Source organism: Notothenia rossii (assembly GCF_949606895.1).
Source record: "Notothenia rossii genome assembly, chromosome: 8".
NCBI lineage: Eukaryota > Metazoa > Chordata > Actinopteri > Perciformes > Nototheniidae > Notothenia > Notothenia rossii.
Genome location: NC_136906.1, coordinates 26,714,829 through 26,732,993, shown reverse-complemented (window position 1 = coordinate 26,732,993; position 18,165 = coordinate 26,714,829). Strand labels below are relative to the sequence as shown.

Here is an 18,165-nt window from a genome sequence, read left to right as displayed (position 1 = left end):
GGAACTAATTGATTTCTGGATTGATAAATTGTAGTTTTTTTAATAAACGCCTAAAGTTGAAAACCACAATATCCAAGGCATTTTGTTCCCCTGCAAACACTATTCAGTGGAAATCAAAAATGAAATTGCATTATGCGAAACATGCGGGTCGGATTTGGTGAAGAGTGCTTTATGGCGTGTTTATGTTTTTATATGGGGTAGTAAAACTTAAAATTTGACTTGCAATAACAAAAGTGATTATTTTCTGAATTCTGATATTCCGACTCAGAATTCTGTCTTTAATCTCAGAGCTCCAAAAGAAAAATTCACATCTGGCCCTTTTCCTGTTCAGTAGAATTGAGCTGTTTTATTTCTTAATATTGCTCAAAATGTAGTTGTTCTTTTTTAAATTTACTTTCAATTTTTATATAAAAGAATTGCCTTTGATCAATTGACGTATGTCGACATTCGAAATGTACATCGGTGGCTCATGGATCGTATGACTTGCTGTTGTTATAAAATAATGGATCACAAAAAAAGATATAAAAAATATGATACTGAATACTACGTGGAGACAGTACATGCAGACCAAAACAATGGAAACACAACAATCGTACACAACACATTACCAAAAACAATACCTTCTATTATATGTGCAATTCATTTGCAACAGTGAATTACATTTAGTGCCCTGATAAAGGAAACAAGCAGTTTATTGTCGCACAATCACCACAACACCTTTCATTCACAGCTTAATTAGGCAAACATAAACAGTGAGAGCAAAAACTAAACTTCATTTTGATTCATCTTTTAAAAATACTTCCATTATTTGAAGTATTTGGATTCACTTCAGTATCACATGTTTTGTATCACTTCTTGCTTTTACAATATCTGCTACAATAACTGCAACAAATAATACTAAATATACAGTTGTACCTTTTTATACAGTCTAAGAGTAGTAATACTGAATTCTACAGGTTTAAGTCTGTTGTACAGAATTGGGGCACAGCTCACATTGTGGTGGATTCAGACATGACAAAAACACAAACGATAGAAATAGTTAAACACCACATAACATCACACAACATCTTCTATTATGTGCATCTTATCACTACCTTACACGAACAGCCCTAATAGAGAAGTGGTGTACAGACATATATTTGATTTTCATATGAAACACCTTTGGTGTCACAGCTTCATTTTCACTTGTAAACTGAACAAAGTGAGACCTAAACTGCATTTTGATTGACAGCCTGAGTTATCTACAAGCCTCCCACACTCAGCCCCTCGTGGGACGATCAATTGAGCCGTAACTCCACTATAGTTGAATTCTCTTCTCCCCCGGTTGTTCCAGTTATGGGAGGATTACTGTATGAGAGGATGGGACCCTGGATAGAGACATGACAAGCCCCACCACCTCTACCTACTGTATTATTAGCAAGACACACAGACTTTACAGTGGTTACGGCCTCTTTTGTTATTTTTGTATCTCTATGAAGTCATTTTGTTTCTCTTAGTAGTCATGTTTTTGTGCCTCTTGTGCCGTATTTTCAAAGTCTCTGTCTTTTTTGTCATTTTGAGTCTCTTCCTGGTTGGTATTTTCCCTTTAAGTGACGGTTTTGCAAAGGTCTAAGGCTGAGCACAATTAGCCTATTTAGCTATCAATTGTTTCTGTTTAGATTCACAAATGGCACAGCTAAAGAAGCTGGATTTAAATCCTACCCTTAGAAGTAAAAAAGAAAGAGTGTTTTGAGACATCTATCCCGACTGTAGCTTGCAGTAGCTCTACTCCCCAGCCGGTCCATGTCTCTCCCGTTGACCTCCTAATCCTGTGCAGATGCACCCGTCGTCAGATCTATTTTCCCCCGGGGTGAGACGTCGCCCTCTCTTCAGCACTACCAGCTGATGAGGGATTTTCTCCCTGCTTCTTCTCTTTCTTGTCCCATGACCCCTGAATCCACAACCCGTGACCTCCTCACACTAAAACGTCCACACACACATTTGTTGTCTTGTCGAAACGTGACCGAGGGGTCGGTGTACTGTAAGTCTGCCTGACCGGCCCGACCACGCCTACCAAGAGCCAATTATAATCGCAGCTGTTGCCAGACCTTCAAGTGACATTAAGCGGCTATTAAATCAGCACCAATTAGACTGTCTGTGATGCACTGCCAGACGACATGCCCATATCTTAAACAGCTCTGTTCCCTATGTAATGCCACATCTTAGAAATGGTTGAGTATGCTGAAGGCAGGGAGGTTATATAGAGTAAAATACTTGGTTTCTTAAATTGTTGTTGCTTTATGAGTGCCATAACAAGCAACACCAAATCATAACCAAAGAAAAAGAAGGGTAACTAAAGAGCTTAATCCACGCAGTTTCCATAGAAATAAAACAATATGTGTATCCAATCAGTGATTGTGATCCACTCCACAAGGTCACTTTTTTTTTCTTGGACCATGCCTTTCCCCGAATTCCATAAAAATCGGTACAGTGGTCTTTCCGAAATCCTTAGCTAAGCTATCTAACAAGCTAACTAACCAACCAACAAAACTGAAACATAGCATCCTTGGCATAGATACAAAAAAAGTAAAATAATTAAAGAATGAAGTTGCAAAGAGGGCGAACATATATTTGATTTTGATGGTACAGAGACATGTGTGTATTGTGGAGATTTAATTTGAGGCAATTTAAGATATTCTCCAGTTGGATTGGGGCTTGAGAATAGGGCATTGCATTTAAGAAGAAGGTAGTAAACATCAAGTTTTGGGACTTATATAAAAAAATGCAGTTGTAAAGAAGCATACCAGCTGCTGGTTATGGCTGTTTACCGGTATCACAATATACCGCTGTATTGAGGTTGACGTTTATCATACTGCTTTTCATATGTTAAAAACACTGAAACTAGTTAGTATATTTGTGAGTGAGTTAAAGGTACATGCAGGATTAGTCTGGTTGGACTACCGTGCATCTAAAATATGTTATTTGATCATCATCCTCATCATCATCATCATCATCACATTATTCTAAGAACTTAGCTGATTTCAGTTAAATTAACATGCTATAGTGCGGCTACATTTTCAAATAACTTTATTTAGTTGTATAACAGTTCTATACAAGTGCATGCTATTTTTTATTAGTTTTAAAAGTGTCGATAGATTATGGTCCTCATTTCTTCAAAAGTATATTAAACTACTACTAATGATACTTGTGATATAATGTTGCAAAAGTGTGACAGTTAAGTTGTTGTTCCCTGAAAAATAATGTATTAAATCTTCACCTCAGTAGTGTTGGTTTTTCCATAAAAATGTGTAGGAACGAGGGAAAGCAGCAAAAACAGATTTCAAGTAGACTTTACAAACTCAGCATGATGACCATAATGATTAATTATATATCAAAAAGCATATTTAGATGTATCAATATAAGAAGGATCTTTATCAGAGCCAGGCCTCTGTCTGGAATGTGCTAAATGTTGCCTGGCTGCTCCCAACACAAACCCAAACAGTGGTGTGTGATCCAGCTGGACTCAGACAACCAATGCCAGAATTTCAGCGATGCCCTAACAGACCTAATCTTCCCTGATCCCAGAAAATGAGGCCTGCGGTGTCGGGGCCCGTAAGCCTTTTAAGCTGCCTTCCTTAGCATTCATTGCTTTTTAATGGACGGTCTGAAGGGGTTACAATTGAAACCATTTACAAGTGACACAATACAGCTATACATAGCAAGTTCCAAATACAAAATGGACATACTTGACTTCATCAAGGTGGCGTGGAAGCCAGATCTCCAAATATAGGAGAACAAAGCCCCACGAAACAGGCCGGACCAGCGCTTATAAAGGCGGTTTAATACTTGTTAGGGTGAGGGACGTCTGTGCTGTCCTTCTGAGATAATAAGCAGTAGAGAGCGGGAGATCTTCTTTTAGGTCTGCAACACTCTGGTAAGTATGATGATGATGAATTCACAACATCTTTTTGTTGTCCTGTTTGAGAAAATGTGTTTTCTCGCTCTTGCAGCCAGATAAAATGAGCGACGCCGAGATGGAAATATTTGGGGTGGCTGCCCCTTACCTCCGCAAATCAGAGCGGGAGAGAATCGCAGCACAAAACATGCCGTTTGATGCCAAAACAGCAGTGTTCGTGCCCGACCCGAAGCAGGAGTATGTGAAGGGGAGGATCAGAAGCCAAGATGGATCCAGCGTCACCGTGGAGACTGAGGACGCAAAGGTCGGTGCATCACTTTGTTGTTTTACCCAAAAAAACTGCAACAAAACTAAAAGATTTTAAAAGATTTCCCACTTTATTTTTTTTCATATTCATTTCTTTTCCGAGCCAATAAAATGTTTTTTCACATCATTTTACCGTGTTTTTTTTTAATGATAAAAACTAAATACAATCATTTATTTATTTGTTATATACAAAATATTTTGATGATTTTTCTTTTTACAATATTTAATTTTTTAATGATTAGCAACAAGATTTGTATTTTTTTGTTTCAGAAACCCGAAATACCATGACTTAAAAACAGTAAAAAAAAATACAGTTTTCAAGACAGGTCTCCCAATTAAAGCCTGATATAATATATTGCATTATTTTATGTTGCAATGCAATACCAACATGTGGTTTTCATGGCTTTTAGTTGTGAATTTGTGTCTTTAAGGGTCTGAATGTCATAATACTTAATTAATAAGAGTTGAGGTTAAAAATAATTTAAAACTTGCACCCCTCCTAAAATATATGTTGTATGCATTTACACAGCCAAACATTAAAAATTACTGAAAAATGTCCCAAAGGTTATATCTTATCTGAGGTAAAACAAAAACAATTGCAGGGTTTCACCTAATAAATAAATATAAACTCTGACATCTGTCCTGTTTCTATCGGTTCTACCTGTCACGGACTTCACTGGACCTTTGAATTCTTCCTCAGATTGTCACGGTGCACCTGGACGACATCCGGCCCATGAACCCTCCGAAGTTTGACAAGCTGGAGGACATGGCTCTGCTCACACATCTGCACGAACCTGCCGTGCTCTTCAACCTCAAGGAGCGCTACGCCGCCTGGATGATCTACGTAACTAATGCAAACACATACATCAGTTTATGGTCCACATGTTATTTATTTAGATTTTACATTGAAATGAACACCTAACCTCCTACAACATAATTCACAGTTTGTTTTCCTCTCAGACCTACTCTGGGCTCTTCTGTGTGACTGTGAATCCCTATAAGTGGCTTCCAGTCTACAACCCGGAGGTGGTGTCTGGGTACCGTGGGAAGAAACGTCAGGAGGCCCCCCCGCACATCTTCTCCATCTCTGACAGCACTTACCAGTACATGCTCAAAGGTCCAGGCTCACCATTACTATCTGGATGTGCTCATATATGACTAATTGAAGCTTACTTGATGACTTTAAAGCATCATCAAGTTTATTCTAAGGATAGAATATCCTCCAAAGAAAACAGACAGAACATAATTTCCAACTAGTTATTGGGTGTTGGAAATGAATACAATATTTTCTGCCAAAGTTTTTGCTTTTTTAGAAATACCACAGTGCAGAAATAATCTTTGTTATTGTTTATCACTGCTGAGAAGCTTGTGAATTTAAACTTTTAAAACAGTAACGTTTTTTATTAATCTATAATAATACATTACAATGTTATAATAAGTTGATTAAATACATTTAAACAAATGTAAATCATCAAATGAATTCAAACAATTCAATAAATAAATGAAGTGAAGGAATGATGGTTTGATGTATTGAAGTGAAGGCAGAAAATAGAAACATTCAAATGAAAGTTCTATAGTTAATGTCCTCACCTACTTCCTGCCTTTTTGATTGTGCAATAGGATTAAATGAAGAAAATCAAAGTTACTTTCAAGACCCATTAACTTTGTTTGTTAAATATGTATTCATTTGTCTCTCAGTCTTAACAATTGTGTATCATAGAGACAAATGTAGGACTTCATACTCAAAAGTAACCCTTGCCAAAAAGAATTAAAATAGAACAAAGATACAAGTGTTAGTAAAAGTTAAACAAAATGATGTAGCATCTGCAATGGGATTAAAACTATCTCAAAACTGAACATTAAATTGAACATTAAAGAGATGACACCTCAAATACAGGAAAAATCCAATACCAAAGTTGACCAGTTTATTTTCCGTTCAACAGATCGTGAGAACCAGTCTATCCTGATCACGTAAGTACCATTTCTTTTTTTTGCCGCTAAACAATAGACTGTCAATATACTTCAATTCCTCATCCCTATCTCATGCTGATGTTTGTCAGTGGAGAATCTGGTGCCGGGAAGACCGTCAACACCAAGAGAGTCATCCAGTACTTTGCAACAATTGCATCGGTCGGAGACTCGAGCAAGAAAGAGCAACTTCCCGGAAAAATGCAGGTTCAGTCGACTTCTATCACATTATAACAATATACCTGTTAGATATAACAATGTCCGGAAAAAGCTAGAACGAAACTGGTTTAATGCAAGATATTACAGGTAAAAACAGAAATTAATTTTATGAGTTTGAGAGCTATTTTGTTAATGCCTCATTTGCATAGATAATATTTCAGAAAACTTGTAATACAAAATGTTTGAGTGAAAATGATCAACTGGGGAAGCTGAATGGTGGTTTATACTCCTAACGTTTTACTCTATTCACCTATAGTGTCTTGCAAAATGTTTTTTTTTTTTGTCATACAAAGACATATCCCAAATTCTTTATGTAAAAACCTTTAACTGACTTTAAGTTTTCCACATTGTTTGAGCTCACAGGGGAATCTGGAGGATCAGATCATCCAGGCCAACCCTCTGCTCGAAGCTTTTGGGAATGCCAAGACTGTGAGGAACGACAACTCCTCTCGCTTTGTAAGTCCAACTTTGATCTGTATGGAAGCTCAAAGTTACTAATATTATTATTACGCCTCAGACCCTGAAGGGGTAGAAAAAGCTAGAAACATTAGATATAGCTTTTGAAGATTTTGACTTAATCAACACAAAATGTTGTATAAAGCCTATAAAAGGGTTATTAAACATACACGCTACCAATCAAAAAACTCAAAGGGTGGGGCTTACCAGAAAATGTGCCATAACTCCTCAATGATTTGTCAAATTTTGGTAGATATCTTCTCTCCATCTTGGGGTATTTGCCTACTAAAGCAATGTTGACCCCATGTCTAAACCTTGACCTGTTATCTCTTGATAATTAGAAAACCATTATGGTATCACAAGGAAGTATTACAATGTTAATATTATAATTAACTTGTATTCTAGTTAAAAGCGGATAAAATAAATATTAAGATGGTAATTCTCAACAGCAGTAGAAGAAGTAATATTCAATATAAGTAAAGGAAGTTATACCACAGTGTAGATTTTGCAGATTTCAGAATCAAAAGTAAAAATAGTGATAATACTTATTATATACTGTATATATAAATACGGAAGTCAAGTACCTCAAAATTGTACCAGTATTTTACTAAACATAATTTTTAACTATGTTACCATTGGTTCTCAGTTTCCAAATATCAAAGCTTTTGTCAGTTGTAACAAAATTAGAAATCATTTGTCAAATTTTTACTTTTTTAGGGAAAGTTCATTCGCATCCACTTTGGAACAAAGGGGAAGTTGGCCTCAGCTGATATTGAAACGTGTAAGTGTGCTTAGCTTACAGTATATCAGTGTCATTAATATCCCACTGCTATATACACTATATCGCTTTGTAACTTGTGTTTATTTTATCAAGACCTTTTGGAGAAATCCAGAGTGACCTTTCAGCTGCCGGCGGAGAGGAGCTACCACATCTTCTATCAGATCATGTCAAACAAGAAGCCTGAATTAATCGGTAAAACCCTTTTTGTGAAGTTGATGCCGCACTGACCCTGCACAGAGAAATCTGAACTTTCTCTGTTTCATTTCAGACATGATGCTGATTACCACCAACCCGTACGACTACCCTTTCATCAGCCAGGGGGAACTCACTGTGCTGAGCATCAACGACACTGAGGAGCTGATGGCCACTGATGTGAGTGCACCTGCGTCAAATAATTATAAATAATACATGCAAAAACCATGAAACACAGACTAAGCGATGTGTGGAAAACAAGAAATGTACGATATAATTTTTTGTAAAAATCACTTAAACAAAGTATTATTATTATGAATAAATATTATTTATTTATTTATGTATGTGTTTATACTTTTTCAGTACACCAACCACTTGTTATGAATTACTTATTTTTTCATTATAAGTTTTAATATAATTTTAAATACATGGAATGAGCATTAATCAATAATTTAAATAAAAGTAAGATTAAAAATAATAATCAGTTAAAATATGTTTGCATGTGATGAAACTACCATCAATCTACTCCAAAATGTACTAATCACAAAGTTTCTACAACCATGTCTGTTTCTCAGAAAGCCATCGACATCCTGGGATTCAACGCGGAGGAAAAGGTTGGCATCTACAAGCTTACTGGCGCTGTGATGCATTATGGGAACATGAAGTTCAAGCAGAAGCAGCGAGAGGAGCAGGCGGAGCCCGACGGCACAGAGGGTGAGACTTCCAAGCTCAATTTAAACTGAATAAGGGTTGCAGGATACATTTGACAAGCCTACATTATAACGTGTGGTTTCGGTCCCACAGTGGCTGACAAAGTGGCCTACCTGATGGGCATGAACTCTGCAGATCTGCTGAAGGCGCTCTGCTATCCTAGAGTGAAGGTGGGGAATGAGTATGTCACCAAAGGACAGACTCCTCAGCAGGTACAGTGTGTTTCTACATCAGAAAAGTCTATATAAATTACATTGAAATAAGGTTTGAATATAATATGAGAACTTGTTCCCCCTCTGATTCCAGGTGAACAACGCCAGTGGGGCTCTGTCTAAGGCGGTGTATGAGAAGCTGTTCCTGTGGATGGTCACCAGGATCAACCAGCAGCTGGACACCAAACTACCAAGACAGCATTTTATTGGCGTCCTGGACATCGCAGGGTTTGAGATTTTTGAGGTAAACAGGATTCACTTCTACATAAGATGGAGCAAATCTTTGTGAAATAATGTCTATATTTGTTTTAATCATTGTTGTCCATTCCAGATGAACAGCCTGGAGCAAATGTGCATCAACTTCACCAACGAGAAGCTGCAACAGTTTTTCAACCACCACATGTTTGTGTTGGAGCAAGAGGAGTACAAAAAGGAAGGGATTGTGTGGGAGTTCATTGACTTTGGCATGGACTTGGCAGCCTGCATTGAGCTCATTGAAAAGGTGCGTCATTTTTTTATTTGTTGTGATTTCTCTTTTTTTTTTACTGTACTTAAAACAGTTGCTGCTTAGCATATTCTTGTAGGAAATTTAGTTTTCATTTTTTAATATCAAAATAAGTTGATTGAAAACAGCAAGGCAGTATTAAGAATAACAATGAATACATAGATAGGAACACATAATATACTTAAAATGATACTTTAAAAAAATACAGTGGACCAATAGCAAGTACCCTTTTTGACAATGTAGAACAAATATATATATATTACATTCATATTGTGTATATATAAATAAATAAAATATGCACAGCCCGAGGTAAATGCAGTGAGAAAATGGACACCCCTGTGACTAAAGAATATACAAAAATAAAATATGTAATCAAAAATGGTTACATTGAAGATTTCCTGCAGAAGTGCAGAGCAATAATTATTTCATTCATTTCAAACTGGTTTGTTTCAAATGGTGCAACATTTGTCAACGTTATACCAATCCGTTATCTTACTCCAACACTCAATACTTCTTCCTTGCAGCCGATGGGCATTTTCTCTATCCTCGAGGAGGAGTGCATGTTTCCAAAGGCAACAGACGGCTCCTTCAAGAACAAGCTGTACGACCAGCACCTGGGGAAGAACAGCATCTTCCAGAAGCCCAAGCCCTCCAAAGGAAAGGCTGAAGCCCACTTCTCCCTGGTGCATTACGCCGGCACCGTGGACTACAACCTGAGCGGCTGGCTGGAGAAGAACAAAGACCCGCTCAACGACACCGTGGTGCAGCTTTACCAGAAAGCCTCCCTGAAGCTGCTCTCACAGCTCTTCGCAACATACTCCACTGCTGACGGTCAGTTCACTTTGAATTATAATGACATTCTGTTGTTTGTATAGGAGAAGTGGAAGAAGTACTCTTTTATTAAATTCAAATTAATAATACCACATGGTTTAAATACAGTATGTTGCATGCAACATACTGTACTGTATTTAAAATGTAATTTACATAAAAGTCTAAAAGTAATAGCATCCAAATATACTTAAAGTACCAAACGTCAAAGCAATAATTCTGCTTTACAGCACTTTTGAGAATAATAAATATAGTAGTTTTTGATAATAACTGATGTATTAATGTGTCATTACTACTTATTGTAGCTGCTGGAAGTAAGAGAAGTGCCAAGAAAAAAGGATCTTCTTTTCAGACGGTTTCAGCACTTTTCAGGGTAATTATCAATAAGGATGAATTTATTTTGTGTCTGTCTCGTAAGTTAGTAAAAGTTACTCAAACTAAAACAATTCTTTTTAATTATTTTGTTATTTATTCCTTTGATACATTTGATACAACTATAATATTGTTGATTAGTTAAAGGTCCAATTATTTTAATATAGAACAATTGCTTCTCAAGAGACAATAATATGTTTCTTTCTTTCAGGAAAACCTGAATAAACTGATGTCCAACCTGCGTTCCACACAGCCACACTTTGTGAGATGCATCATCCCCAATGAAACCAAGACACCAGGTGAAAAGAAATATATTCATTCTGAAGTTAAAGGAACAAGATTTATACCAGCCTCACACATCTTCACCTCACACCAAGAAAAGTTTTAATTATTCAACGTTAAAGGTGCTTGTAGGTGGATTTTGTTATAATCAGACAAGCTGTTTCCCTTTGTTTTCATTCTTTATGCTAAGCTAAGCTAACAAGCTGCTAGCTCCAGCTATATATTAACTGACAGTAATGAAAGCTATTTAGATTTTTAACTCTTTTAGATAAATCAAATACATGTATATAATGTATATGATCCTTTACGAAATTGTTTGAAAAACTGAGAAAAAAGGTTTGCTTTGAAACAACTTTAAGTCCAAACCCCCTAAAATAATAACTTTAATGTTGTATAAAACAAAGGAAATGGGAAGGCTGAAAAAAGCCTGTTCTGTCATTTTGACCGCACACATCCGTATGACCGAGGGATCTTGTTTGTTTATTTGTTTAAATACTGTACCGTGCAAATGTTGCACGTCGGCAGTGGGCCGCTAGCTGATCTATTGAACCTCTCAATAAAGCACCTGAATGGAACGAGCAAGGTATCTGATTTCTTGAATATACGCGAGTCAATACTCGAACTCGCCTCCTAGACTAAGTGGCCTTTGAACATTAATTTTCTTTGGATAATTGGCCACTACATTAAGTCAAAAACTAACCAAGTTAAATATCACTTGGATGATTAATCTAAACATTTAAAATTGATGATCATTTCGATGCACAAAACAATTATTCTACTAATTGTTACAGATCTCAAACAAAATCAAATCGTAGTTATCTTAACTCAAGATAAACATTTGTTGAACTATTCCTTTGTATTTTCCACATAGGCTCCATGGATCACCAGCTGGTCCTTCACCAGCTGCGCTGTAACGGCGTGTTGGAAGGGATCAGGATCTGCAGGAAGGGATTCCCCAGCAGGATCCTCTATGGGGATTTCAGGCAGAGGTAACTCACAACACTCTGTCTGTGTTTTATTTGTATTGTATGTTGTACACTATTTTACGTTTGAAAATCTACTCTCTGTGTGACAGATACAGGATTTTGAACGCTAGGGCGATCCCGGAGGGGCAGTTTATCGACAGCAAGAAGGCTTCAGAGAAACTTCTCTCCTCTATCGATGTGGACCATGCCCAGTATCGATTTGGATACACAAAGGTATCTTAAAAACCTCACATTGTTTGTCTCGGTTTTTATTGTATTTCTTAGTTTGGAAAACAGGATCTTGCTACTAAAAATGAGCCTCTAAGTTACTCTGAATCAGGCTTGGAAAAATAAATGGCAGTATCATCTGCATACAGTAGAATACAGGCAGTCATTTGTGGGAGATCTTTAATAAAACTGAAGAACAACATTGCTTAAGATGAACCTGCAATGTCCTTTTTGATACCAATGCTTGTGTACTTTCAGGTGAGTACGATTTTATAAGCAGTCCCGATAAGATATCGGATTTTAGCCACTTGTACTTAAAAGTTCTGGGTATTTTTTTCCAACACTGCAGTAATAATGTTAAGAATATATTTGAAATACCTTTTAAAAAGTGGAAATGTCTGGAATAAACGTAGAACTTTTCAGAATAGATCACACGTAGCATTCACTGCTATTTTGATTTGATTCTCGACCTTTCCACTTATACAAATATTGCTTTTTCCACTATTCCTAGCCCTAATCCTCTTCCTAACGTTTATTCTCATGTTCCAGGTGTTTTTCAAAGCGGGCCTGCTGGGTCTCCTGGAGGAGATGAGGGATGAGCGTCTGGCTGTGCTGATGACTCGAATCCAGGCCGTTTCCAGAGGCTACGTCACCAGGCTGCGGCTGAAGGAGATGTCAAAGAAAAGGTCTACTAACTAATACATTTATTTTATATACGCATGACTTTAGTTGAACAAAGCTACCAGAAATGTCTAGGAAATATAAGGATATAGGGGACTTTTAAAGAATTAAAGCAAAATGAAAACATGTATTTACCGTAATTTTCGGACTATAAGGCGCACCTGAATATAAGCCGCAGCAGCTAAATTGAATGATGTGTACATATATAAGCCGCACTGGACTATAAGCCGCAGGTGTTTTAATGTTTAATTACCATATGTAAGGGTTCGTGCACAGAGGGGATTGTCGGGAAAGAGATGGCTGTTTGAGGAAGCTCCCATTTATTAACATTTCAACAAACAAGTTGCATATTTGCATAACGTATTCAAGTGTTACCATTTAGTGCAATAGTAGCTACAGAACATGTACTGTGCTGTGTAAACTGTACTGTATCACATAGCGTTTCAGACACACAAACTTTTCAACTTTCAAACTTAAACGGTGCGCTCCCAGCGCACGTACCGGCAGTGATCTACAGCAGCGGTTTTTCAACCAGTGGTACGGGGACAAACTGTCTCGCTCTCGTAATGTCTGTCTGTCTTGCTCTCGTTCTGTCTCTCGTACCACTCTCGGTTCCACTTTTACTTTTGCACGCTACCTGTCTCACTCTTTTCCGGCCTCCAGCTTTTCCTGCTGGAACCCGCCGCTTAAAGGTGGGGGGCGCGGACCGACCATAGAGCCCATAGAGTTAAAGGTGGTGGACTGTAACCTGTCAAATCCATAGATTTAGGAGGTCCCCTAGTGGCCGTTAGCTGTAAAAATCCATAGATTAGCCGCACCGTTATATAAGCCGCAGCGTCGAAAAATGGGAAAAAAGGCGCGGCTTATAGTCCGAAAATTACGGTAATAGTTCAACTTTAAATCTCAAGAAAGTTTCATTGTCTTTCGTGGCACATACATGGTAAATGCATGTGTGTTTTGGGATTTCACTTAAAACCACTAAAATATCTTAACATCAATTTGATGGATTTTCATGAGATTTTCTTCAAACATGTACAGTATGTTCCTCTCAGGAATCAGGATAGATGCTAATGATTTTCCTTTAGCGCCACTAGAATGTCAAAATCTTAATTTATCAAACCCTTTATTTCCGACAAAGTTAGCCTCAGCTGCACTTTGCGTTTAGTGCTAACTAGCAAATGTTAGCATGCTAACAAGCTATGCTAAGAAAGAGAATATGGTTATCTTTATACCTGCTTAACATCAAGATCTTAGGCTGGTTAACCTGTTAGCATGCTGGTGTTAACATATCTACTTAATGTAAGCATTTTAGGCAGTAAAAATGCTTTTTATAAAAATATGCAAAGCCTTAAAAATCCTTGTTTTATTTTGCTTTTTCACGCCATAGAGAGTCCGTTTACATCATCCAGTACAACATCCGGTCCTTCATGAATGTGAAGAACTGGCCTTGGATGAGACTCTTCTTCAAGATAAAGCCTCTGTTACGAAGCGCAGAGGCCGAGAAGGAGATGCAGAACATGAAAGAGGCGTTCTCTCGACTCAAAGAGGAGTTTGCAAAGTCAGAGGCAAGGAGGAAGGAGCTGGAGGAGAAAATGGTCATGCTCTTCCAGGAGAAGAACGACCTTTACCTTCAAATCCAAGCAGTACGTAAACATCAGAGGTGTGCTTTTATTGATAAAGAAATTAGGAGAGACAGCACGTGTTTCTATTTTTAACTACATCATCAATAGTGATGGAAGATAAGAAAATGTATTCCGGCAGGGAAATTGGACATGGCAGGGGTCAAATTCAACAAAGTAAAAGTAGAAGATTATAAATAGGAACAGAGCAGATGGTGGTAAAATAACTGTATTTCTGTTTATGGCACAGGAAAATATGAATACTAACAATTATTGGGACACACAAAGCGTTTAAAAATAGATTAAAAAAAGAATGCCAAATATAAAACATATACACAATATTCAAATAAAAATATTTAAAAATGAAACAAATTTGATCAAATAGGTCTAGATAAATATGGCAATTGGTAGGTACACAACTAACATTTTACTATTTAAATAAAACAAATATTTTTATTAGGAAAAATATTTGTTTAATAGCAAGCACAATGAGGAACTATTTATAATGAACTAAAAAGGAGGCTGTCATGGCAAGAAGAATAACCGTCATCCTAACTTCAACAGTTTCACTTTTATTGCACTTAATAATATGTTTATAATGTGCTCCTTAGGAAAGGGAGAACCTGTGCGATGCCGAGGAGCGGTGCGAAGGTTTGATAAAGAGCAAGATCCACCTGGAGGCCAAAGTCAAAGAGTTCTCCGAGAGGATGGAGGAAGAGGAGGACATCAACGCAGAAATCACTGCGAAGAGGAGGAAGCTGGAGGACGAATGCACTGAGCTCAAGAGAGACATCGATGACCTGGAGCTCACCATCGCTAAAGTGGAGAAGGAGAAATATGCCACGGAAAATAAGGTTCCTCTGATGATTCCATGCCTCTTTAAAGAGCTTTTGGTGGAGATGTGGATGACTCAAATCTACAATATTTACCTCTGAGATGTAGAGGTTTACAACAACTAACCGAAAAGTGCTTCTCTTCTTAGGTAAAAAACTTGGTAGAGGAGCTCAGTAGTCTTGAGGAAAAACAGCTGGAGTCTACGAAGGCGGTCAAAGCTCTGCAGGAGGTGCACCAGCAGACATTAGACGACCTCCAGGCCGAGGAGGACAAAGTGAACACTCTGATGAAGAACAAAATCAAGCTGGAGCAACAGCTTGATGACGTGAGTACAGACCACAACATCCATGTTTGAATTAGATCATCAAGGTCGTTTGTTTGGAGAAGTTTGCTTCCTTGTCTCCTGCAGCTGGAGGGCTCGCTGGAGCAGGAGAAGAAGGTGAGTGCAGACTTGGAGAGATTCAGGAGAACACTGGAGGGGGATCTGAAGCTGTCCCAAGAAACCACCATGGACCTGGAGAATGAGAGGCAGCAAACTGAGGAGAGACTGAAAAAGTATGTTGTTGGGTTATTCATTATTATTCCTTAAAAATCAAATTGATAAAATGACTTTTAGTAACTGAACATTTTAGTTTGCAAGGGTTAAACTTTTGTCTTTTTGCTAAGAGGAGTATTACACCAATCTCATGTATGTACATTCAGTCTGTATCTGCAGCCATTTAGCTTAGAAAATCATTTGAAACTGTAAGCCTAGTTCTTTCCATCGATGTAGCGCTGTCACGATACACGGTCATCGCAGCAGGTGGTTATCATGATACTTGTAGAAAATTATAATTATGCTAAAAACACTAATTTGTTCAAGGGGCGTTGGGGGAAAGCGATATATTGAAGGGTATATATTAATTTAAAGATATTGAAAAGAAATTAGCGCTAGATTATTTTACATTATATTATCATAATGTATGCATATTATTAACATGATTTAAGGTTTATTTTACAGTTATCATCGATTCAGTTTAATAAAACACCCCAGTCCAAAAGGATCAATGTTTGCCCAACAAATATCTCAAATGTCTATAAAGTTTACTTGGTGCCGACTTAAATATCAAACTGTGGAAATTGAATATGTCAGCACTTTCAAATAAGTATTCAATACTAAAATCTGCCTACCAGATCATATAAATCTAACTATTTAAGACATTAAGTCTAATGTACAAGCAAGAGCAAAAATGATTCAGTTTTGTTCAGTCATTGTGTATAGAGAGGCGAAGTCCCACCCATCTACTTCCGCCCCATGGGACCTTATTTCGGAAAAATTATGTATTGAAGTCAATGGGGAGAGAAAACGTATCTTTCGATCCCGTTTGAATTGTCTCATGAATTACACATATGATGTTTGTCAATCTTAACAAATTATTTCCATGTCAAAAAAGTCACAGTTTGTCGAAAAACTGTTGAAATATACACTGAACAAAAATATAAATGCAACACTTTTGTTTTTGCTCCCATTTTTCATGAGATGAACTCAAAGATCTAAAACATTTTCTATATTCTCAAAATAACAATTTCTCTCAAATATTTTTCACAAATCTGAAAAAATGTGTGATAGTGAGCACTTCTCCTTTGCCGAGATAATCCATCCCAGCTCACAGGTGTGGCATATCAAGATGCTGATTAGACAGCATGATTATTGCACAGGTGTGCCTTAGGCTGGCCACAATAAAAGGCCACTCTGAAACGTGCAGTTCTGCTTTATTGGGGGGGTCTGGGGGGGTCCGAAAACCCTAGGGTTAAACCCTAACCCTAACCCTAACATGTCACCCATTGAGCATGTTTGGGATGCTCTGGATCGGCGTATACGACAGCGTGTTCCAGTTCCTGCCAATATCCAGCAACTTCGCACAGCCATTGAAGTGGAGTGGACCAACATTCCACAGGCCACAATCAACAACCTGATCAACTCTATGCGAAGGAGATGTGTTGCACTGCGTGAGGCAAATGGTGGTCACACCAGATACTGACTTGTTTTCGGACCCCCCCAGACCCTGAGGCTGTGCGAAGTTGCTGGATATTGGCAGGAACTGGAACACGCTGTCGTATACGCCGATCCAGAGCATCCCAAACATGCTCAATGGGTGACATGTTAGGGTTAGGGTTTAACCCTAGGGTTTTCGGACCCCCCCAGACCCCCCCAATAAAGCTAAACTGCACGTTTCAGATTGGCCTTTTATTGTGGCCAGCCTAAGGCACACCTGTGCAATAATCATGCTGTCTAATCAGCATCTTGATATGCCACACCTGTGAGGTGGGATGGATTATCTCGGCAAAGGAGAAGTGCTCACTCTCACAGATTTTTTCAGATTTGTGAACAATATATGAGAGAAATGGTTATTTTGTGTATATAGAAAATGTTTTAGATCTTTGAGTTCATTTCATGAAAAATGGCAGCAAAAACAAAAGTGTTGCATTTATATTTTTGTTCAGTGTAAGACTATGAAAAATACACAACTAGAAAGACTACAAATCCCGGTCCCACATGCTGGCTCTTACGGAACCGACTAACTCCCCTCGTGTGTACAGGACTGTCTCAGAAAATTAGAATATTGTGATAAAGTTCTTTATTTTCTGTAATGCAATTAAAAAAACAAAAATGTCATACATTCTGGATTCATTACAAATCAACTGAAATATTGCAAGCCTTTTATTATTTTAATATTGCTGATTATGGCATACAGCTTAAGAAAACTCAAAAATCCTATCTCAAAAAATTAGAATAGTTCCTCAGACCAAGTAAAAAAAAAAGATTTATAACAGCAAAACACAATCAAACATTTGAAAATGTCCATTAATGCACTCAGTACTTGGTTGGGAATCCTTTTGCACGGATTACTGCATCAATGCGGCGTGGCATGGAGGCAATCAGCCTGTGGCATTGCTGAGGTGTTATGGATGCCCAGGATGCTTCAATAGCGGCCTTTAGCTCATTAGCATTGTTGGGTCTGGTGTCTTTCAGCTTCTTCTTCACAATACCCCACATATTCTCTATGGGGTTCAGGTCAGGGGAATTTGCAGGCCAATCGAGGACAGTAATGCCATGGTCAGTACACCAGT

The 18,165-nt window shown here is 37.8% G+C and overlaps 1 protein-coding gene across 1 annotated transcript in view; it reads left to right on the top strand.

Annotated features, from left to right (window-relative positions):
* Window positions 1-2,493: 2,493 nt before the first annotated feature.
* The window catches only part of LOC307015505 (myosin-8-like), a 30,071-nt gene continuing 14,399 nt past the window's right edge, over window positions 2,494-18,165 (top strand). Inside the window, exons 1-23 of the mRNA XM_079644158.1 lie at window positions 2,494-4,199; window positions 4,902-5,045; window positions 5,162-5,318; window positions 6,145-6,172; window positions 6,262-6,376; window positions 6,752-6,844; window positions 7,562-7,625; window positions 7,719-7,817; window positions 7,894-7,997; window positions 8,393-8,531; window positions 8,622-8,740; window positions 8,835-8,984; window positions 9,072-9,242; window positions 9,770-10,076; window positions 10,379-10,446; window positions 10,657-10,744; window positions 11,599-11,716; window positions 11,803-11,926; window positions 12,470-12,606; window positions 13,989-14,244; window positions 14,832-15,074; window positions 15,203-15,379; window positions 15,464-15,609. Of these exons, the coding sequence (XP_079500284.1) occupies window positions 3,999-4,199; window positions 4,902-5,045; window positions 5,162-5,318; window positions 6,145-6,172; window positions 6,262-6,376; window positions 6,752-6,844; window positions 7,562-7,625; window positions 7,719-7,817; window positions 7,894-7,997; window positions 8,393-8,531; window positions 8,622-8,740; window positions 8,835-8,984; window positions 9,072-9,242; window positions 9,770-10,076; window positions 10,379-10,446; window positions 10,657-10,744; window positions 11,599-11,716; window positions 11,803-11,926; window positions 12,470-12,606; window positions 13,989-14,244; window positions 14,832-15,074; window positions 15,203-15,379; window positions 15,464-15,609 (3,248 nt within the window). The 5' untranslated portion in view covers window positions 2,494-3,998. The remainder of the gene's footprint in view (window positions 4,200-4,901; window positions 5,046-5,161; window positions 5,319-6,144; window positions 6,173-6,261; window positions 6,377-6,751; window positions 6,845-7,561; window positions 7,626-7,718; window positions 7,818-7,893; window positions 7,998-8,392; window positions 8,532-8,621; window positions 8,741-8,834; window positions 8,985-9,071; window positions 9,243-9,769; window positions 10,077-10,378; window positions 10,447-10,656; window positions 10,745-11,598; window positions 11,717-11,802; window positions 11,927-12,469; window positions 12,607-13,988; window positions 14,245-14,831; window positions 15,075-15,202; window positions 15,380-15,463; window positions 15,610-18,165) is intronic.